Source organism: Pelophylax lessonae (genome assembly GCF_965119305.1).
Source record: "Pelophylax lessonae genome assembly, chromosome: 1".
Lineage (NCBI taxonomy): Eukaryota > Metazoa > Chordata > Amphibia > Anura > Ranidae > Pelophylax > Pelophylax lessonae.
The window spans coordinates 381,820,384-381,844,487 of NC_138768.1; the positions used below are offsets into that span (position 1 = coordinate 381,820,384).

At 42.6% G+C, this 24,104-nt stretch overlaps 1 protein-coding gene across 1 annotated transcript in view; it reads right to left on the reverse strand.

Moving 5' to 3' along the window:
* GLDC (glycine decarboxylase) overlaps positions 1-18,705 on the reverse strand; it is a 69,892-nt gene extending 51,187 nt beyond the window's left edge. The window contains exons 1-2 of the mRNA XM_082257546.1: positions 18,336-18,705; positions 11,297-11,375 (exon numbers count right to left, since the gene is read on the reverse strand). Coding sequence (XP_082113672.1) covers positions 11,297-11,375; positions 18,336-18,608 — 352 coding nt within the window. The 5' untranslated portion in view covers positions 18,609-18,705. The remainder of the gene's footprint in view (positions 1-11,296; positions 11,376-18,335) is intronic.
* Between the last annotated feature and the right edge of the window lie 5,399 nt (positions 18,706-24,104).

Here is a 24,104-nt window from a genome sequence, read left to right on the forward strand (position 1 = left end):
GTATGATATTCTGATCAGGTGTACGGGGATTTAACCAGCTTTAAGCCCCGTACACACGATCAGAATATCATACAAAAAATACCGCTTTCGACGCAGTTGTATAAGCTAATCGTTAGTGTAGGGACAAAAACAAAAGGTTCTTGTACGATACCAGATCGTACGATTTTTGTGTAAGCAGTAGTTTTCGTCTGAAAATACAAATACATTACATCACTACTGAATTTTTTTATTCTGTCGTACGAGACTTTTCGTACTTTAGTAACCTATTCGCTTTAGTTATTGAGACTAGCGTGCAAAAAAAAAAATAAAGAAAAAAGAAAAAAAGGACGCTCATTCATCCGATAATCTTATGTACTAGGCTTTAACCAACCCTGCAATACAGAAAAAGCTCAAAAAATAAAAAAATTACTGAGGATGGATGGGGCAGTCAAGACTGTTCTATGGTTATATGAAAGGGAGGTTCTCACTTATACCTTTCAGCAATGCAATGGTTACAGGTCTCACTGGCCTCTGTCATTGTCTTGAGCCCATTGACTGCCCAGCTTGGAATGGTGCCATTCTATGCATGGGAGTCCGTTCTTTCAGCACAGCCAGAGTGTGCTGGATATGCATGCGCAGCGAAGTGAACATTCATTAAAGAACTACAATCAGGCAGTCAGTGGGGGAGATTTACTAAAATCAGAATCTGGTGTGCATGGTAGCAAGCTTCTAACTTCAGCTTGTTCAATTAAGCTTTGACATGTCAAATCCCATGCCAAATCGGAGCCTATTGCCAAGAACGATACAGTCCAAATCTGTGCGAAGCGCACTTTGCAGCGCCGCACCAATTCCCAAAAAGTAGTTTCTGCACTACTTTTTGTGACTTCGGGTGCGATTTCAATAGACATCTTTGCAGAAACCCACACAGATGTCTGTCAAATTGCCCCCGAACTCAGCTGAACTCGATTTCAAACCCACCCTCAGTGTGAACGAGGGCTAAAACCTGGAAGCTGATTAGTTTCTACGCAGAGCTGCACCAGATCTAAAAATGTTTTCTTTTAGTTCCACATTATGCTAGAGTGTCCCCGAGCCAAAGTTTAGTAGGAGTTTGGGCTGTAGTTAATCTAAGCCCTGAATATTAGTGTTCTGTATTCAATGGGCTTCCTCCAAGTTCAGAATATGGTTTACTGCAGCCTGTTAGCAAGTGGCCCTAGCAGATCGAGCAAGAATAATAATATTACAGAGCTATGAATGCCTACACCTTTCAGGCAAATCCCTAAGAGGTTTATTGCCAACGTCCTATGGTGCGACGAAACACATCAGTCACGCCAGCCCACATGCAGACACGCCTCCAGCCGCGGCCATTATGAGTACAGGCCTTGTATTATGCAACGTCATGTGAGTTTTTTACTTATTATTTTATTCCAATAAAAAAAAACGTACATACTTCACTATTTGAGCCCCATTTGATTTTGGAGGGACATTTTTACCCATTACTCATGAAGTGTGAGGATACGTTATTATCGATGAAGTTACCATGACGGACCTGGTGCCAGATACCTGAGTGGACCCTACCCTATTGGTAAATTCTGTGATCCATGCTTGTTTGACCTTCCTTAATCGGGGGTCTAACGTTCTGGTAAGGGAATTACTACACATGAGCACGTGGTTCTTCCACGATTGGGGCTTCCATCTATGGTGTTGGAATCTTTTCTTCATTCATTTCTGATCCTTAGCACCTGGCCTCACAGACTTTATATGGACTCTGTTAGTCCTTTTTCTTCTAATGCATATATTTGTTTTAGAAGTGTTTGGCGCTGTACTTTTATTATTGCATGCTGGGGGAGAATAGAATTCTATAAAGGTGATCTAAGAGGGGTCCTTCCAGACTTTGTGGAGAGCTTTCCCTTACAGGCTAGCTGCACGTTGAAGGTTGTTGCTGAAGGAGGATCCCGAGCTTAGGGAATAGGCTGCCCTGCTGGAGGGTACATCCAGAAAAAGTGAAGCAGAAAGATGGTCCATCTTGGGAAATTACTTCACTGCTGGACAGTGTTCATGAACGCTGGGCATAAACACTGCTGGTGGACCTTGTAGAAAAGTACTTGTGCTGCATGGTTGTGCCTAACAGTCTAATACAGATTGCCACCTAAAAAGGTCTATATCAAGTGTTGCTAGAAGAGAAGACTGAAGTCTTTTTTTGCCATCTTGGGTATGCCAATCCCATGTCCTTGATGTTATTGTGCTAAAACATACCAAAGTAAATTCATGTCCAGTTCCTTTAACCCCAAGTCAATGATTCTACCTTAAGGTTTGAAATGCTAGCTTAGTGAGCCACCCTTGGGGTCTTGATCTATTCTTTGGATAAGCGAAGAAAGAGGGGGGGGGGGGGGGACACACAGAAACTCAAGACTCATTTTATCTTTGGTGGCAGCTCACCCACAACCCCATGCACCATAAAACAAAAGCATCAGTCTTAAGCCATGTGAAATATGTAATTTTTAGCACGATAATTTGAACCCAAACATCAGTAGCAAGAAGAAAATGACACAAGTACGTTTCAGTTAGCTTATGACAACAGAACAATTGAATTGTGCCAGTAACAAGCTGTAGATTTCACGTCTGTACAGTACAATTCCTGGAATACATTACATCCCCATGGCCAGAATGTGCTGTGTCATGTTTTCTAAATAATAGACTAGTTTATAATGTCCATACTGTACAAGGCAGCGCAGAAGTTTTAAAGCATCTCCCATCCGCTTATCTGCTCATATTCAAGATAATTACACTATTATGACAGGAAGGTGATTTCTAATCTGCAGCTATGCTGGCATTAGACGAGCTAATTGCTAGGTCTTCCTGATGTCATACCGGCTGGGGCTTGAAATAATTCTCCCCCCTCCATCCAGTTCAGACTGGTTGCAGAAAGCACATCAAACAGGCTGCTACAGATATTCCACTAAACATTTGCTATGCTCGTTTCAGAAACAAATGTTTGAATATTCATGCATCACATACAAGTGTGCATGAATGTTCTCTCAGTATATTGTAATTGTAACCCCAATAGAGACGGAACAAAAACCTTATGGCAAAATTGATAGAATCCACGTTCATTGAACAGTTTCAAAAATGTAACACCACTTCCACAGCCTTACACAGATCGTGAGACCTCTCCCACCACACCAAGAATTAAGGATGCCCTTAGCCTAATAGAAGTCGTGTATATATATATATATATTATATATATATATATATATATATATATATATATATATATATATATATATATATATATATATATATATATATATATATATATTTTTTTTTTTTTTTTTTTTTTTTTATTTCTTCTATTCCTGTGATTTCCATTCCAGTGGATAAGGACACACACATGTCCTGTGATGCTTTATGTGAGATATGTTAATGTACATGCAGAATTAGCACTTAAAAGTTTCTACTGGTTTCTTCTTCCCAATACTAGCAAAGCAAATCTAAACCGCTTCTGCAATCAGCATTTATAAAAACGAATGCCTCGTACACACGCACCGATTGTTGGCCGACCGATCGGCCGTCTTTTGTCCAGTGTTGTTGTGTTGGAATGTGCTCTAGACTGCACACGAGTTTTTTCGGCCAACAACAACCAACTGCAGAAGTGATGTCATGTTCTGGTCTACTTTTCGTGTGTTTTTTCTTCTCTGAGCATGCCCAGTCTTGATCATCACATTTTTGTCTGCCGAAATCTGTACTGACTGAGGAACAATCGGCCGTTCTGGTGACGGCCAACAAAAATTTTATAGCATGCACACCAGATTTTATTCGGCCGAAAAGTCGCAGTCAGTTGTCGGAAGCATCATACTAACAAGCAGACAATCGGCCGATCGGACGTTGGCCGAAAATTTATGGCCAACAATCGGTGCGTGTGTACGAGGCTTAAGAAAGCAAAAAAGGTGTTCTCTTCAGATGGATCCTTGTTCCTTGCAGAGATTAAAAACCGTAAGACAATGGCTGGCAATTTGCTACAGCATTGGGTTGGCCTCTGCTACAAATTGCTCTCCTTCACTGATCTGTAGCCAAGCATAAGAATTGCTGCAACATTTCATATAAAAAGCGTTAAATAAAGGCTGACGACGCACAGACCCACTCTGCCACTAGACATCCAGCCAATGACCCTTTTCAAAAATCTACAGCTGCGGAATCAACAAGTGCTGCTTATTGTTTTCTTATGGACTGGCTTCCTCTGTAGCCAACATTGCAAGATATCACTCCCATTACTAGTGATCAAAATTTAGCAGTGTTCAGGCCAGTGACAAAGCAACATCGTACTGTGCCTGGCACAGTGTACAGAGGGAGACACAAGCAGCCTTTTAGCCACAAGTAGTATAATTATATGTCAACCGCGAGCAAATTTGCTGCCAAGCTGAAATGTTCATATATATATATATATTTTGATCACTGAGCGACAAATTGCCGTTATCCCAAAAGAAAATCATTAGGATTTTCTAAGTGAAAAATTGCTGCAACAAAATATAAAATTGCTATAAGAAAAATCACCCATCTGTCATCGGGGTGACTTCTCCTCTGATTATTCCCGTTTTGTATTGGCGATTTCTCACACAGAAATGCATAACAATTTTCTATAGGCTCACCAACTCTAAACATTTTAACACAATTTGTCTCTCAGTCTAAGTGGGGTGTCAAACTCCGTTTCATCGCCGGCGGCATCAGCATTATGGTTGCCCTCAAAGGGCCAGTTATATCTGTAGGATTAGATGTCCAGAGCACCCCACGTACCACTTACACGAGAGGTCAAGAACCCCACCCTCACCATCAGAAATCAAGAGCCACCCACCCTTCCTAACATCACAATGCACTCCCTTACCTTGTGCTGCTGCCAGGAAGAAGATGCGGGTGGATCTGGGAAGAAGTGCAGGGTCTGGATGAGAACCAGAGGAGGGCTGGGGTCAGCTTCCATAGTCTGCTGAATGCTGAGACGGGGGGGGGGGGGGGTCTGTAGGAGAAGTTCTGCCCTCCTCTCTTCTGCGGACTGCTGAGAAGGGGGGGGGCAAAGCTGAGCCATTCTGCAGCTGCACAGAGGAGTGCAGGATCTGGCAAAGGAGTTCTGTCCTCTCTGCTGCCGACTACAGAGACAAGGGGAATGCTGCAGGAGAGGTGCGAGAGTCACATGAAATGGCCTGGGGGGCCACATTTGGCCCGCGGGCCTTGTGTTTGACACCTGTGGTCTAAGTGATTGAGTTTCTGCAGTGCAACTGGGTCAGCAGCAAATTCACATTTAGGCTACATTCCCATTGTCGAATTGCAGACACATTTACATGGCAGAATAGCAGACATTTTGCAGCATTCAGAGTTGACTAAATGCTTCCTTTCGTTGCAGCAACACATTGTGCTATGGTCACATACAAACTGACCAAATAGCTGTGGCCAGAACTCTGCAAAAACACCAACCTTGGATACAGAACTCTGCAAAAACCAACCAACCCTAGATACAGAATGGCTACATCCACGGTAGGTCGTAGGCTCTGCACCCATGTGACCGCTCAAATGAACAGTTACATGCTTACAGTGACGGCACCAGCTATTGATTTGTGCAAAGTACAAATTTGACAGCCGCCATATGCTTGCAATATGTGTGCAGGCAGCGTTTCAGATTATTGCTGTCAGCCACTGCTATTTGGCAATTTCAATGTAGCCTTAATGCATCTCTATGATAGGTTGCTGAAATGGCTAAAAGGAGAAATTACAGCAAAGCACAATCTAATGCTGCAGTGCCATCAAAAGTGACTAGCGATTAAATCACCAGTTGCATTGTTGGTATTAGCTATCTGTAGCAGCTGATAAACGCTGCTACAGAATTGCACATCTGACATCTGACCATACCCAGTGTTTACAGTGTGGTTTGGTATGCAACTCTGTCAACTGGCAGGAAGTGGTTTTGTATAGATGTAACACATCTGTGTGTCTTGGCTGCAAATGAAGGCATTTACATGGAACATCCTATTGTCATATCAATCGTTTATAAATGGTGCTTTGCAGTTATTTGCAGATCTGCTTTATATTCAACAAAAGTGCAATGCTTCCCCTAATCCTTTGTATAGGGTTTACACTGACCTGTGCAGAACAATTCATCATTTGTTAACAATAGAAGTGATTGGTGTCCAGCCTGCATCTCTTTGAAATGCCTAGTCATGAGTGACTAAAGACCATGGGTGATTAACAGCATGGCCATAAAATTCCTGTATACAGATTAACAAACTAAGAAGGTTATGAAAGAATTGCTGTGACTACAGGCAGTCTTTCTCCTCCGGAGTTGATGCTGCTAGCAGACACTTGGTCCCTCGTGTGTTAAATTCCAGGGGCAGTAGGTGTTATATAGTCGCTCTATTACATTCAGCTGCAGCTATTCTCTGATGTCATCCTGAACAAACCAGATTGAACTGGTCACAAACTTGACAAAAGCAATGGGTTTAAAGTTTGTACTTTGACTGCAATGTGCAATTACATGGGAAGAGATGGTAGCAAGGGATGAGTTCAATCAAAGGAGCAGACAGCAGGAAAGCACCCAACCACCAATTGCCAAAGGGCGCTTCTAAGGCATGCATCCATTACACTGGCACAATACATTAAACATCCAATTAAGTAGGAAAAAAAAAACTGCTCTGACATTGCCATACACAGGAAACCAGTAACGGATGCTATGCAAACACCTATAGTTGTGACATTTGTAATCAGATTCCAACTTAAAATGTTAACAGGGCCCTCTGATTCCTTCTGTATTGAATCATATTGTAACTGCATTGTCTGCCCTTACGTTGTAAAGCACTGCAAACTGTTGGCACGATATAAATCCTGTATAATAATAATAAATGCTTATTGGGTCTTGTGCACGCTTGGTGTTTAGCCCCTGTTCATGAAATTCTGGCTTTTACGTTTACTATTTAGGACTGCATAAACTAAAAATGTTAAATGCTGAAGTTGCAAGAGGGGTTGAGACACACAAAAAAAAAAAAGAAAAAAAAAAAAATGTATATATATAAAAATATAGAACTGTATGATAATTACAGCTAACAAAGATAGGCAGGTATAATACAAGGTGTTAAAAAGGGGAGCCCCAGGAAAAGCTGTTCAGCTAGCCTTGTGATTCACATAGGTCTAGGGGGGGGGGTGGGGGGTGGAGGGGTTGAGACAAAGAAAAAAAAAATGTATATATATAAAAATATAGAACTGTATGATAATTACAGCTAACAAAGATAGGCAGGTATAATACAAGGTGTTAAAAAGGGGAACCCCAGGAAAAGCTGTTCAGCTAGCCTTGTGATTCACATAGGTCTGTCACACACTACAGGCAGCATTATAAAGCTACTTCAGATTTACAACGACCCTGGATCACTTCTTTAACAGGGATTATGCCGATAAAAAAAAAAAAAAAACATAAAAAAGCAAGTAAGTACACCCAAACATTTAACTCTGACCAAAGAAAAAAAAAAACTGAACTAATGTAACCTTTATACATTCTCTTCATTTTTTATACATTGTCTCATATGCAAGACCGCTCTTGTTCTAAAAAACAAGTCTATGAAATGGCAGTAGTACTCGGTACATACACAAGCTATAAACACGCTATAAATGATAAATAAACATTCAATGCATTTTGTTATGGAGTGAGAAAACTACAAAGTCAGCATCTAAACCTTGCATTTCTAATGAGCACGCACCAGAATGTTCCATTTTTGCTACCGAGCAAGATTAACTGCTAGGCAACAGTGCTTTCAGATGTAATGTGGGACCAGTACCAAAAACTAAAGTAATCTCTCTGGTTATCCTGGTAATACCCCATTCAGCCAGCCAAGTATTTCACAGTGGCGAAAATTGCCCTGCCATTGGAAAATGCTTCACTGTTGTAGTAGGTGAGCACTACTCAAATGAGATGTAATACCTTGCAGGAAAGGGGACACATTTAATCATTAAGGGTAGAACTTTGTGCTCAACTAAAAAATGTGCAAGCATGAAGGATTTTATTGCAGCTTTATTATGCCCTTATTCGTATATATCAGCTCTGTGTATACAAAGGATCATGGGGGAAGCTCATGACCATAATGAGGATGGTATTGACACAGTCCCAAATGATTCACAATGGCTCAAAAGTGATATGGTCCAGAAATATTTAGACAGAATAAGGGTGGATAAAGCGCCTGGACCAGATGGCATCCACCCACGCATCCTAAAATAATTGAGCGCTTTAATTTCAAAGCCTTTGTTTCAAATTTTTAGGGACTCGTTAAGGACTGGAATAGTACCACTGGATTGGCGTAGGGCCAATGTGGTGCCTATACTTAAAAAGGGATCAAAGTCTTTGCAAAGTAACTATAGACCTGTTAGTTTAACTTCTATAGTGGGAAGATACTGGAGAGTTTAATAAAAAAGACCACATAGATGAGTTCTTGCTGGAATTAAATTTTTTAAGAATTAGACAGCACGGATTCATGAAAGACAGAAGAAGTTGTCAAACAAACCTGATTTTTTTTTTATGAGGTAGGTAGGTAAAACCTTGGACAGAGGGGTGGCTGTGGATGTAGTATACTTGGATTTGGTAAAAGCGCTTGACACAGTTCCCCACACACTGCTAATGTGTTAGGTAAAGTCTATAGGCTTGGAAAGATCGGTTTGTAAATGGATAGAACATTGGCTAAAAGATAGAATTCAGAGAGTAGTGGTTAATGATTCTTACTCTGAATGGTCTAAGGTAAGGTTATCAGCGGTGTACCCCAAGGTTCAGTGTTGGAACCCTTACTTTTTAATAGCTTTATAAATGATATAGGGTCTGGGATTAAAAGTAGCATTTCAGTCTTTGCAGACGACACCAAGCTTTGCAGTGGAATAACTTCCTTACAGGATGTCTCCAATCTACAAGCCGACCCCAATGCAATGTTTCATTGGGAAAATGAGGTTTAATGTTGATAAATGTAAAGTTATGCACTTGGGGGCTAAGAATATGCATGCATCATACATACTAGGGGGAGTAGAACTGGGGAAATCCATAGCGGAGAAGGATCTGGGTGTTCTGGTAGATCATAAGATTAATAGCATGCAATGCCAAGCTGTGGTTTCCAAAGCAAGCAAAGTCCTTTCTTGTAATAACAGAGGCATGGACTCCAGAGAGAGAGATATCATTTTGCCCCTGTACAGATCATTAGTAAGACCTCATCTGGAATTAGAAGTTCAGTTTTGGGCACCAGTTCTCAAAGAATATTGGGGAACTGGAGAAAGTGCAGCGAAGAGCAACCAAACTTAGAGGCATGGAGGAGCTCAGCTAAGAGAAAAGATTAGAGGAACTGAATTTATTCTCGAGAAGAGGAGATTAAGGGGGATATGATCAACATGTATAAATACATAAGGGGTCCATATAGTGAACCTGGTGTTGAGTTATTCACTTTAAGGTCAACACAGAGGACAAGGGGGCATTCTTTGCATCTAGAGGAAAACAGATTTAGTCTCCCAATAAGGAAAGGTTTCTTCACCGTAAGAGCTGTGAAAATGTGGAATAGACTACCTCCAGAAGTGGTTCTGGCTAGCTCACTAGATTGCCTTAAAAAAGGCCTGGATTCTTTCCTAGGTGTACATAATATAAATGGGTACTACTAATACTTATAGGTAAAGTTGGTCCAGGGAATATCCGATTGCCTCTCGGAGGATCAGGAAGGATTTTTTTCCCCCTTGCTGTAACAAATTGGATCATGCTTTGCTGGGGGGTTCTGTTGCCTTCCTCTGGATCAACTGCAGGTATAGGATTGTGTATATGGGTTTGTATGGTTGGGTTTACTTTACGTTTTTTTGTTTTTTTTAATGGTTGAGCCAGATGGACTTGTGTCTTTTTTCAACCTGACCAACTATGTAACTATGTACATGAGTTTTGGGTTTGACTAGAATTTCTTGTGGGAGATTCAGCAAGGTTTCCTGTGAACAGTCGCTGGTGGGAAGCTTCATCCGAATCGTAGCGGTTACTTGCCCAGGGATGATCATTCACAGGTAACGTTGAATGTCTGATTACATATAAATAGCCTCAAATGGCTGTGGGAGCTGTTAGCCTCTCACTGCTTTGAATGGAACTTCACGCTGGCAGCTGTTGACAAGAAAATCAGTCATTCCTAAACACGAGTGAATGAGGCCCTATTAAAATCAGATCACCCTAATAGGTCTTTATTTGGGGGGGGGGTTCAGTTGTCAGTATTGATAGGTACCTGCTCCTTCTTCCCCTAAAATATAGTCTAGGCGTGAACAGAAAAAAAAAAAAAATCCATTGTACCCTTTCGGTTATTTTGAACTTCCATTTGTTGGAGATGTCCTCCCGACTCGCGGCTTTGCTGGTAAAAGACCCATAGCTCCACCTACTGTCCGCTTTGGTGGCACCTATGCAAGACTGGCCCAATCTATACCATATAGCCATCTCCCCACAGGACCCTAGGGCCCGTCCGGGACTGTTTGGCTGGGATTCATGAGGCAGGCTGACGGGAGACGCAATCTGAGGTCCAAATCAACTATGTATTTGTCATAGCACTTGTTAAGTTTGGTTTGAATGTAGTCTTGGCTCTGTAAAAGGGGTGAATCTCAAATGCTATAGTTCCTGATGAAGCTGGAGTATTCCCGCAAAATGCATAGAACAAAGCAATCACCCATCTGACTACTACTACCATGACATGTGAACTATGTTGTATTTATATATTTTTTTCTTTTCTATGTCTTATGTGTCGACTTTTTATATCTCATGAATAAACATCGTTAATTTTATACTGTCTTTTTTCTGCTTACCTATATACTATAGACAAATTGTCCGTTAAAGTCCCAACCCCATTTCCTTTAATCAATGGATTTTGGGACCATTGATGTGGAATATATTTTTTCAATCCTGAGATATTATATATATATATATATATATATATATATATATATATATATATATATATATAATAAGAGGGTACATGTCTATGTGCTAGCTGGCTGAAAGAATCCTAGCACAGATTGTGCACTACTGAGCTGCACCTACTGTCTATCTACGGTTCTTAATCAGCTATGCTAATTGATATAATAATGTGAACTTGCCAGAACACACTTGTAAAGAATGCTCATAAAGCAGTCATTACCATCTACAGAGGAATGCCACTACAGCAATTATACTGTGTAGGTCACTCAGCCTTTATTGCAACTAGATTTCCATCAGCTGTTGCCAAAACAAGAACACAATAAACAAACCTGGATTACTTTTATACATTTGAATTTTTTTTTTTTTTTTTTAAAAAGGTAAACTTACAAACTTGATCATCCATTTTCAGTGGTCTTGACAGGCGGATGCTTGCAGGAACAGTCTTATCAATCAGCTCATCAATAGACTAAATAGGAGAGAAAGGAAAAACACTGAGACATCCATGGACTCTTTTCCTAAGCAACTTAAGCCACATTCTGGGATCTGACACACAGCATTTGTTCTAGTAAGATTAAGCTCATTGTTACTACCATATGAGCTAATCATGTGAAGGATCTCCACAATAACCTTCACAGAAGCTAAATCTGAATATAAAGTCTCATTAATGACTGTTTGATTGGACTTCCTGGCATACATTGAGATGCATGCATAAATGAGGTTTAGGCTTCTCTAATATCCCTTCACAGTCTGAGCCCATTGTACCCGGGGAAAGGAGTCTCTTGTGTCTACAGCCCCTTTGAAAGCCTCATTAATATGCAGGCCACCAGCATAACAGAAAACAACTTCACAACTCAGTGGTTGGTGAAACCCTAAAAACACATTTACAAATTAAAACAGAAATAGTATGCAAGTCAATCAACACAGATAGTCGAGAAAAAAGACGACAACATGCTGATCGCTGGAAGTTTCAGTGCATGATCACAAATTTTTAGGCTGCATTCACATGTCAGCGTATTGATCCGGAAATTATTGCAAATCGTGGGACGCCTGTGCGTTGCCCGTGATTTGCAATAGCACCCCAAACGCTGAGCGATGTTGTCGCGAATCCCGCCTGCCGAATCGCGCAAAAAAAATTGCGGGATGCATTACGCTCCAAAGAAGCTCTTGTACTTTTTTTGGCATAATGCGTCCCGCAATTTTTTTTTGCGCGATGTTACCGCGATTCGGCAGGCGGAAATCGCGGCAACATCGCTCAACGTTTGGGGTGCTATTGCAAATCACGGGCAACGCACACGCGTCCCGCGATTTGCAATGATTTCTGGATCGCGGGCGGAATCGCGGCGATTCTGCCCGCGATCAATACGCTGACATGTGAATGCAGCCTTAGAAGCTTTACATGGGAAGGCTGGCCATACATTAAACAATTTTCCATGAGATTTACTAAAACCATACAATATGAAGTCAAATCTAAATACCTAAATTTGTATACAATCAGACAGGCCCTTATTGAAGGTAAATCTAAAGGAAATTGAAGAAAATTGTATAATGTATGGCCAGCTAAACCACTTGCTAGTTATACAGCGGCAGGTCTGCTCTGCTACGTGAAATGACGTACCTGTAGCAGATAGTGCAGGTGCGCACATGCGCCAATTGGCTAGAGAGGGAGCCAATTAGTGGGTCCAATGGACGCAATCTCCGCGGTCACCCGCGATTGCTCCCCATGGAGACAGAATGCCGGTCAGCCGTTGTAAACACGGCAGATCTCTGTTCTGTCAGTGATGAAAACAGGGATCCTGTGTTCCTCCATTTTAGGAACACAGATCTCTGTGCTCATCCAGTGAATACAACCCCCTCCCTAGGCACACATTTAACCCTTTGCTCACCCCTGGTGTTAACCCCTTCCCTGCCAGTGTCATTAGTACAGTAACTGTGCATATTTTTAGCACCGATTACTCTAGTAATGTCACTGGTCCCCTCAAAAGTGTCAGTTAGGTGTTTGATCTGTCACAGTCCTGCTAAAAATTGCAGATCGCCGTCATTACTAGTAAAAAAAATAAATAAATAAAATAAATAAAAAATGACAAATCTTTCCCCTAGATGCGATAACAAACCAATCAATTTACACTTATTGGGATTTTGAACAAAAGTATGTAGCAGAATACATATTGGCCTAAATTAATTTATTTTGTTTTTTTTATTGGGAATGTAATTTTTTTTTTTCCAGAATTGTTGCTCCTGTTATAGCGCAAAAAATAAAAACTGCAGAAGTGATCAAATACCACCAAGAGAAAGCTCTATTTGTGGTGGGAAAAAAAAGACCTAAATTTTATTTGGGTACAGCGTCGCATGACCGCGCAATTGTCATTTACATTAACGCAGTGCTGTATCGCAAAAAATGTCCTGGTCATTAAGGGGGTAAAACCTTCCGGTCCTAAGTAGTTAAAGGAGTTGTAAAGGCAGAGGGTTTTTTTTATCTTAAAGCTGTCAATGCATTAAGATAAAATAAAAAAGTCTTCTATGTGTAGTAGCCCCTCTAATACTGCCTGAGGTCCATCTCTGTCCACGAGTCCCTCAGCCATCTGGGACTCTCCCTCCTGATTGGCTGTGACAGCAGTGGCACCATTAGCTCCCACGGCTGTCAAAGTCAGACAGCCAATCAGAAGAGAGAGGGGGCAGGGTGGGGTGGAATGGACACATGGAGCTGCTGCTCGGCTCAGATAGCCCCATAGCAAGCTGCTTGCTGTGGGGGCACTCAACTGAAGGGAGGGGCCGGGAGCAATGAGGGACCCCAGAAGAGGAGGATCGGGGCTGCACTGTGCAAAACCAACTACACAGATTTTCAGGTTTTCAGGCACGTCGCCGGCTGGCCGAAGACCCGAACAAAGCCGAATTTGCCTCTGATCAGGTCTCCGATGTAAAAACCTGTAAGTGATGTCATAAAGGTGCAAAATCCCCCCATAAAGAGCACCTGTCACTGCCTATTACTGTCATAAGGGAGGTTTACATTCCTTGAGACAGCGATAAAAATGATCAAAAATATTTTTTTTTTTAAAACAAATATTGTAAAAATAAAATTAAGAAAAAAAAAAGAAATTTAAAGCGCCCTGTCCTTCCGTGCTTGTGCCCAAAAGCAAACGGAAGTCGCGCCCGCATATGTAAAAGTTGTTCAAACCACGCGTGAGGCATCTCTGTGATCCTTAGAGCAAGAATATTAATTCTAGCACAAGACCTCCTCTAACGCTAAACAGGCAACTTACATTATTTTAAAGCATCGCCTATGGAGATTTTTAAGTCCCAAAATTTGTCGCCATTCCACGAGCGTCCACAATTTTAAAGGTATGTTAGGTATCCATTTACTCTGTGTAACATAATCTATCACATTATATAAAAAAATTGGGCTAACTTTACTGTTTTTTTTTTTTTATTTTTTTATTCACAAGTGCATTTCTTCCCCAAAAAATTGGATTTGAAAGACCGCTGAACAAATACAGTGTGACAGTAAATATTGCAATGATCACCATTTTATTCTCTAGGGTCTCTGCTAAAAAAAAAAATTATTATATATGTTTGGGGGTTCTAAGTAATTTTCTAGCTAAAATAACTGATTTTAACTTGTAAGCAACATATGTCAGAAAAAGGCTTAGACTCCAAGGGGTTACCACCTGATGATCCTGCCATGAAAGTCCCAGTTTAGACACTTCCTGCAACAACGTATCACCACTCTGTCCCCGTCTTACAGTTATGCTCCTGCCTTGTCACCTAGTCACAGCGGCTTCTGCTGGAGACTACAAGTGTAAGTCAACATACATTTTGTTAGCACAGTATACGGTTTTCACCATCAGGAAGACAGCCATCTCTGGAATTCATGTATATAGGGGAGGTGGCTACAAAGAGGTTTCAGAGGATAAACAGCACTTCCATGCAAAGACAAAATGGTTTATGGTAGATGGTGATTTTACACACAGAGGGCCAGTCCACTGCTATGCGTTTTCTGCACAGAACTGTACTGGAATTTGGCAAAACGCATCAAAAATGCAATTAGGGGAAAAAATAAAAAACACACACAGAAAACTAATGTGAACTGAAACCCGAAGGATCTATGCACACTAGGAGCAGAATAAGTAAAAAAAGGTTTATGTTTCCCCTGCCTATGTATGGACAAATGTGATAACACTTAGCTGCTTCTAAAGGCAGAAGAAAAAAAACACACAAAAAACAAAACCTCCTGTAGAAGTAGCTTTAAAAAAATAAATAAAAATATATACACTTTTTTTTTTTTTTTTTTTTTTTTTACACACACACACACACAATCCAAATTTACCCATCCTATATTCCAGGGATCCTCAAACTAGGACCCTCCAGCTGTTGCATAACTATGCATCCCAGGAGGCACTGTAAAACTCTGACATTCACAGACATGACTAGGCATGATGGGAATTGTAGTTCCTGAACAACTGGAGGGCCATAGTTTGAAGACCCCTCCTGCTATATTCAATCTATACATCCATCCATCCAATCTAGCCATCCAATCCATGCAACCATTCCATCCTTCCTGTACAATCCATCTATCCTTTTTCTAATCAAATTATTTGATCTGTTCTCTCCATGCATCCATCCATCTTATAAAATCAAATGATTTGATCTATCCTATCCATGTATCCATTCGTTCTATAAATCAAATTATTTGATCTGTTCTATCCACTGCATCCAACTAATTATCTATACATCTATCCATTTGTTTTGGACATCCATTCTATCCATCCTAGACTAACCATCCATTCTATTCATTTATCTATTGCATGCATCCATCCATTCTTTTTGATCTATCCAGACATCTAGTAGTCCATTTGATCTATCCTTTCCAGGGCTGAGATAAGGAGTGAGCAGGAGGAGCGGCTGCCCTGGGTGCAATGGTTTATTGGAGGCATGTGGGCGCCCTGACCCTAATTCTAAGGCAAAGGAAGGGGCCATGTTTGGCATCTTTGCCCTGAGTGCTAGATGGCCTTGTCCCGACACTAAGCCATCCTATCAGAGGTCTCCAGCCATCCAGGTATCTCCATCCATCTGTCTCTATCCATCCAGATGTCTCCATCTATCCATCCATCCATATGTCTCCATCCATCCATCCATCCAGATGTCTCCATCCATCCATCCATCCATCCAGATGTCTCCATCCATCCATCCAGATGTCTCCATCTATCCATCCATCCAGATGTCTCCATCTATCCATCCATCCAGATGTCTCCATCTATCCATCCATTCATCCAGGTGTCTCCATCTATCCATCCAGATGTCTCCATCTATCCAGATGTCTCCATCTATCCATCCAGAGGTCTCCATCTATCCATCCATTCATCCAGATGTCTCCATCTATCCATCCATTCATCCAGATGTCTCCATCTATCTATCCATCCATTCATCCAGGTGTCTCCATCTATCCATCCAGATGTCTCCATCCATCCCTTCTATCAGATGTCTCCATCCTTCCCTTCTATCAGATGTCTCCATCCATCCCTTCTATCAGATGTCTCCATCCTTCCCTTCTATCAGATGTCTCCATCCTTCCCTTCTATCAGATGTCTTCATCCTTCCCTTCTATCAGATGTCTCCATCCATCCCTTCTATCAGATGTCTCCATCCATCCCTTCTATCAGATGTCTCCATCCATCCCTTCTATCAGATGTCTCCATCCTTCCCTTCTATCAGATGTCTCCATCCATCCCTTCTATCAGATGTCTCCATCCTTCCCTTCTATCAGATGTCTCCATCCATCCCTTCTATCAGATGTCTCCATCCTTCCCTTCTATCAGATGTCTCCATCCTTCCCTTCTATCAGATGTCTCCATCCATCCCTTCTATCAGATGTCTCCATCCATCCCTTCTATCAGAGGTCTCCATCCATCCCTTCTATCAGATGTCTCCATCCTTCCCTTCTATCAGATGTCTCCATCCATCCCTTCTATCAGATGTCTCCATCCATCCCTTCTATCAGATGTCTCCATCCTTCCCTTCTATCAGATGTCTCCATCCTTCCCTTCTATCAGATGTCTCCATCCATCCCTTCTATCAGATGTCTCCATCCATCCCTTCTATCAGAGGTCTCCATCCATCCCTTCTATCAGATGTCTCCATCCTTCCCTTCTATCAGATGTCTCCATCCTTCCCTTCTATCAGATGTCTCCATCCTTCCCTTCTATCAGATGTCTCCATCCTTCCCTTCTATCAGATGTCTCCATCCATCCCTTCTATCAGATGTCTCCATCCTTCCCTTCTATCAGATGTCTCCATCCATCCCTTCTATCAGATGTCTCCATCCTTCCCTTCTATCAGATGTCTCCATCCATCCCTTCTATCAGATGTCTCCATCCTTCCCTTCTATCAGATGTCTCCATCCATCCCTTCTATCAGATGTCTCCATCCTTCCCTTCTATCAGATGTCTCCATCCATCCCTTCTATCAGATGTCTCCATCCATCCCTTCTATCAGAGGTCTCCATCCTTCCCTTCTATCAGATGTCTCCATCCTTCCCTTCTATCAGATGTCTCCATCCATCCCTTCTATCAGATGTCTCCATCCATCCCTTCTATCAGATGTCTCCATCCATCCCTTCTATCAGATGTCTCCATCCATCCCTTCTATCAGATGTCTCCATCCTTCCCTTCTATCAGATGTCTCCATCCTTCCCTTCTATCAGATGTCTCCATCCTTCCCTTCTATCAGATGTCTCCATCCTTCCCTTCTATCAGATGTCTCCATCCTTCCCTTCTATCAGATGTCTCCATCCTTCCCTTCTATCAGATGTCTCCATCCTTCCCTTCTATCAGATGTCTCCATCCTTCCCTTCTATCAGAGGTCTCCATCCATCCCTTCTATCAGATTTCTCCATCCTTCCCTTCTATCAGATGTCTCCATCCTTCCCTTCTATCAGATGTCTCCATCCATCTCTTCTATCAGATGTCTCCATCCTTCCCTTCTATCAGATGTCTCCATCCATCCCTTCTATCAGATGTCTCCATCCATCCCTTCTATCAGATGTCTCCATCCATCCCTTCTATCAGATGTCTCCATCCATCCCTTCTATCAGATGTCTCCATCCATCCCTTCTATCAGATGTCTCCATCCATCCCTTCTATCAGATGTCTCCATCCATCCCTTCTATCAGATGTCTCCATCCATCCCTTCTATCAGATGTCTCCATCCATCCCTTCTATCAGATGTCTCCATCCTTCCCTTCTATCAGATGTCTCCATCATTCCATGTATCTCTGACTTTCTTCCCATGATCTCTTGTGCCAGGAGTGTAGCCCATGTGATACAAAGTACACACTATGTCATGTGTAGAGTAGAGTGAGAGTCTGCATTCCCCAATAATCCTGAATGAAAAGTAAGTCATTTGATGTAGTGTGGTGGATCAGGCCGGTTCTCACCTGCACTCCCAGTGTCTCCATCATCTCCCTCTTCTCCTTATCCCCGGGTCCGATGTGTCTCTCAGAGAAGTCATCATGTCGGGGGAAGAGTCGCTCAATCTGGCGCTGGTTGGTAGAGGCTAGAGCCGCTGCAGACGGCCCCATGCTGGTACTGTTGTGTCTCCGAGCTCCTTCTATCTGCCTCCACGGAGCCCTCTTACTGCCCCCCATTGTTCTGCCCTGCAGCCTTACAGACCTGCACAGCACAGACCAGGACTTGGAGCAGCTCTGCATGGTGCCGGCTATGGAGCCTGTAAGCCTGTATAGAGAGCGGGACAAGGAAGAGCGACACCAGATACAAACTTGTGCTGTATGAGGAACACCTGCGGATCACTTTGTCCTGAAGTACCACAGGCGAATCCCCACGCCCCCTCACTATATCTCCCTCCGCCAATCATCTTGTGAGGACCGGGTGACGTGGAGCCAAGCCCCCGTGCAGGCAAACAAGCTAGCGTGCTGTGATAGTGGAGAAATGCTGAGCTTTGCACAATTGGACGGACAGGCGTCCCGTTTGGTGCACACGTGCTGCTCAGAGAAGGCGGTGTGCAATGCACGGAGAACCGGTAAACACTGGAGCCGGCCAGTTTACTGAGGTCCACATCTACACTAAATATATGGCTATCTATACGTTGCTATTCCGGAATCTTCTGGATATAGACTGGCTTACCTCAGTGTCAGCAAAGCGCAGGGGGATTAGTGGGGGAGGAAAGGCACACCTAGACATTCTTAGTGCATTCTTTAGGGGCTCATGGTCCTGGGACAAAGTATGGGACCACACAGGAGGAACTGGAGGTTGCTTAACACATAGAAAGTTAGAATTAATCATATAAAGCAGGGTTTCCCAGCCAGGGTTCTTCCAGAGGTTGCTAGGGGTTCGTTCCTTCAGCAATGGGCAATTTCTGCCTCTCAGAGAAGTTCCCCTGACACCATTCATCGTTTTAGCTATCTAGGATCTTCAAACTATGGCCCTCCAGCTGTTGTGGAACTACATATCCCATGAGGCATTGTCAAACTCTGACATTCACATAAATCACTAGGCATGATGGGAATTGTAGTTCCTGAACAACTGGAGGGCCATAGTTTGGGAATCCTTGATGGATCTTCAAAGTACGGCCCTCCAGCTGTTGTGGAACTATATATCCCATGAGGCATTGTAAAACTTTGACATTCACAGGCATTACCGGGCATTATGGGAATTGTAGTTCCTGAGCTGGAGGGCCATAGTTTGGAGACCCCTGCTGTAAGGGATAATTCTTCCCAATAACCACAAGTGTGAGGAGCATTCATCCCACTGATCATCACACTAATGCATGGGTGTCCAACCTTTTGGCTTCTCTGGGCCACATTGAGTGTAGAGAAATTTTCATGGGCCGCATATAAAATATATACTATAGGTAAGGTATATAAGTAATAAAATGCCGCCGCACCCTTCCCGCACCAGCGCACCCCCCGCACTAATTTAACACAACTAGAGGATGATAAAATGAAATGGAATCAGTATACAGAGGTTTACTTCTTCTGAGAGACAATAAAGGAACACTCTAACTACCATGGCCACTTCAGTGATTTGAAGTTGTCATGGTGGTAGGAGTCAGAAACATTGCACATGCTCGTCCCCCCTCCGAGGCAGCCTCTGCCTACCGTTAGTTGGAAGCCACTGTGGTCATGCCCCCGACCCGACTTCCTTCCTCCCCAGCAAAAAAAAAATTGTCAAGGGGCAGTGGGCAGCATTGCCTGGGGTTCCGGGCCGCAGGTTGGACATGCCTGCACTAATGTATTATGAGTTGCAGACAGCATTTTTAGCAGGGGTTCCCTGACACCGGAAATGTATTTCAAGGGTTCCTCTGTGTTGGAAAGATTGATACAAAGCAGCCTTTTTCAACCAGGGTGCCTATAACTTGCAACAAATTGCCACAGGTTTTAACTTTGCAGTATTACAACCCTGGTCACCGTGCAGGACAAGCCACTGGTATCCTGACAACCAATTACATCACTGGTTGATAATTGGAACGAAGGGGAGCTTGAATAGCATCCTTGTTTACTCTTGCCCTCTCCATCGGCGCTGGGGTCACATTGGAAAAGCACTTCAAAAGCACCTCAAAACAGTTCTTGAAGCAGTTTTTGGGTCACGTGTTCTTTAAAAAAAAAAAATAACGCACCGCTAACACACCTAAGTCTGAAAAGCGCCGCAAAAGCGCTCCGTTTTATTGGCAGTTTTCAAGTGCCTCAGTGTGAAAGGGCTCTGTAGGCTGTTAAAAAAACACCCCATCTCACATGTGTTTAACCACTACAGCTTAGGAAGGTTTACCCCCCAATGACCAGGCTATTTTTTGCAATACAACACTGCGTTATTTAACTGACAATTGCGCAGGCATTTACTTTCTGCTATAAAACATACCCAATAAAAAAAAAAAAAAATAAATAAAAACTAATTTCTTCATCAATTTAGGCCAAATGTATTCTGCTACATACTTTTGGTAAAAAATCCCAATACTTGTATATTGATACAGGTTTGCGCAAAAGTTATAGCGTCTACAAACTATGGTATATTACTAATAAATGTAAAATCAGGTGCGCTAAACATATCAAGTGAAAACACAAATGTGTGTTAAAGTCAAAAACCATAGATTAACGATAAACATGTAGTGAACAGATGAATATATAAATGATCTAGAAAATCACTAAACAGTGTAGTACAAAATAAAACAATGGTGAAAAGATTCCAAGTGAAATCATATACTGTACAGTCCAAAAGGGATAAAGTGACTAAAGTGTCCGTGCAATTCCAAATGATACAGGTGAGTAGATCAACAGAAAGTGCTTCAGGTGACAGCCAGAAGACCACTCTACTTGTCTGATGTCCCACCACCTGTGAAGGTTTGCTTCTTACCAGCAATAGAATGTAAAAAGGCGTGAAGACAGCCACATCCAAAGTGGAAACCTCTTGTGGGGGAGGGGAGTATGTAGATATCTTCCCACACCTCCTAAGAAGGAGGTGGGTGAGCCTCTTACCAGAAGGTCAAAAATCTTGGGCCTGTGTATATTCCCTTGCTGGGATATTCTCCTTCCTCTCCTCCTAGTGCCTCTAGGATGAGTTGGTGGTCTCTGATGGTCTAAGTACCGGTTCACACTAGTACGACTTGTCAGGCGACTTGGTCAGCCTGACAAGTCGTGCACCGTCGCGGTCCATTGCGTGGTACAGGAACGGTTCTAATAGGAGCGACACAAGTCGCTCCGACTTAGAAAAAGGGTCCTGTACTACTTTGGGGCGACCTGGAGCGACTTGCATAGACATTAATTTTATGAAGTCCGTGCAAGTCACGCCGCGACTTCACAGGCCGCCCCCTAAGTCGGATCGCCATAGTGTGAACCGACACTCAGACTATTCTTACTCTCAGTATATGAAAATATAAAGACAGAAAAGAGGCCAATAGTGCATTATCCCCAAACACTTTATTAAATAAAAGAGGGTACACTTACAAGATCACCGCAAATGACTCTCAGTGGGTTCCAATGATCCGCGGCTGCCTGCAGTGCAGACCGCGGAGATACTTGTGACGACGCGGCGCCTCCTCTCTGACGCGTTTCCTCCCTAATCGGGCATCAACTGAGATAGGAGGAAGTCCGTGCCGTCACTTCCGCCCTTTTACATGGAGTTGAGATAGTGCTTCCGGTGTCATGCTTGTCACTCCGGCAGCTTACTTCATCCACAAGGCATCTGCATGATTCTGATTCTAGAGAATAAAATAGCGGTAGTTAAATTTTTGTTTTTTTGTCACACTATATTACTGTTATTTCAGTAAACAAAACACATTAATAGCTAATTTTAGAGTAAAAGAGTGACACCAAGTAAATAGATACCCAACATGTCAAACTTAAACATGTCAGTATCCTTTATTTTCCATAGGCGATACTTTAAAAGCCCCCTATAGGTCATCAGTTTAGCGTTACGAAGGAGGTCTGGTGGTATAATTATTGGTCTCATCCTGGCGTTATTTAACGTGTATTACAATCTAAGTTTTCAGGCGTACGTGGTTTGTACGTGTGTGTATATATTGGGAGGGATTGTATGCCTAGGTGTAACTTGAATTTTTTACAATTAAAATTAATTTATTATTTTTTACTTTTTTTTATAGTTTCCAATTTGATGGTTTTTCTTTTTTTTGGTGCCGGGTTCTTTTTAATGAGACATCCAGGGTCTTTAAGACCCTGCATGTCTCCCCTGTTCTCCACTGAATGTAATGCAATGCACATCGCACTGCATTACATTCTTTCCCAGCCTTGATGGCCGGGGAAACTGTCATCCGGGACCCGGAAATTACGTCACACCTCACTTCCGGGTCAACAACTTGAAGGGGAGGAGAGCAGACGTGTGTCCGCTCTTCTCCCTCCCTCACTTCTCTACCCAGAGGCACCCGCTATGCCTGTTCCAGGCCCGCAGATGGGCAAGCATAGCCCGGGATACAGTACATAGTGAACAGGGTGTGCACGGGGCATGCAGCATTAGGGCGGCAGCCCAGGCGCCAGGTCGAAACTTCTGGTCACAGTTGTGACCTGGCACCTGGGGTTTGTCGAGCCCTGGTCTAATTAGTCCTAAAAATGCCCCCCCACCTATACTAACTAACCTGTGTAAGAAAGATTTACACTTACCTGCCACTTTATTGGGTACGCCTTGCTAGTACCAGGCTGGACCCATTTTTGCCTTCAGAACTGCCTTAATTCTTCATGGCATAGATTCAGCAACTCAGAGATTTTAGTTTATGTTGGCATGATAGCATCACACAGTTGCTGCAGATTTGTCGGCTGCACATCCATGATGCAAATCCCCCATTCCACCACATCCCAAAGGTGCTCTATTGGATTGAGATCTGGTGACTGTGGAAGCCATTGGAGTACAGTGAACACTGTATTTATAAAGGAATGGACCTAGTTAGCAACAATACTCAGGTAGGCCGTGGGGTTTAAACATTGCTCAATTGGTACCAAGGGACCCAAAGTGTGCCAAGAAAATATCCCCCACACCATTACACCACCACCACCAGCCTAAACCGTTGATACAAGGCAGGATGGATCCATGCTTTCAAGTCGTTTATGCCAAATTCTGACCCTACTATCTGAATGTCATAGCTGAAGTTGAGACTCATCAGACCAGGCAATGTTTTTCCAATCTTCTATTGTCTAATTTTGGTTAGCCTGTGCAAATTGTAGCATCAGTTTTCTGTTTTTAACTGACAGGAGTGGCACCCTGTGTGGTCTTCTGCTGCTGTAGCCCATCTGCTTCAAGGTTCAATGTGTTGTGCATTCAAGGATGGTATTTTTCATACCTTGGTTGTAACGAGTGGGTACTTGAGTTACTGTTGCCTTTCTATCATCTCAAACCAGTCTGCCAATTCTCCTCTGACATCAACAAGGCATTTTCATCCACACAACTGCGGCTCACTGGATATTTCCTCTTTTTTGGACCATTCTTTGTAAACCCCAGAGATGGTTGTGCGTAAAAATCTCAGTAGATCAGCAGTTTTTGAAATACTCAGACCAGCCCGTCTGATACCAACAACCATGCTATGTTCAAAGTCACTTAAATCCACTTTCTTCCCCATTCTGATGCTCAGTTTGAACTTTAGCAAGTTGTCTTCACCACGTCTAGATGCCTAAATGCATTGAGATGTTGCCATGTGATTGGCTGATTAGCAATTTGTGTTACCAAGCAATTGAACAGGTGTACCTAAT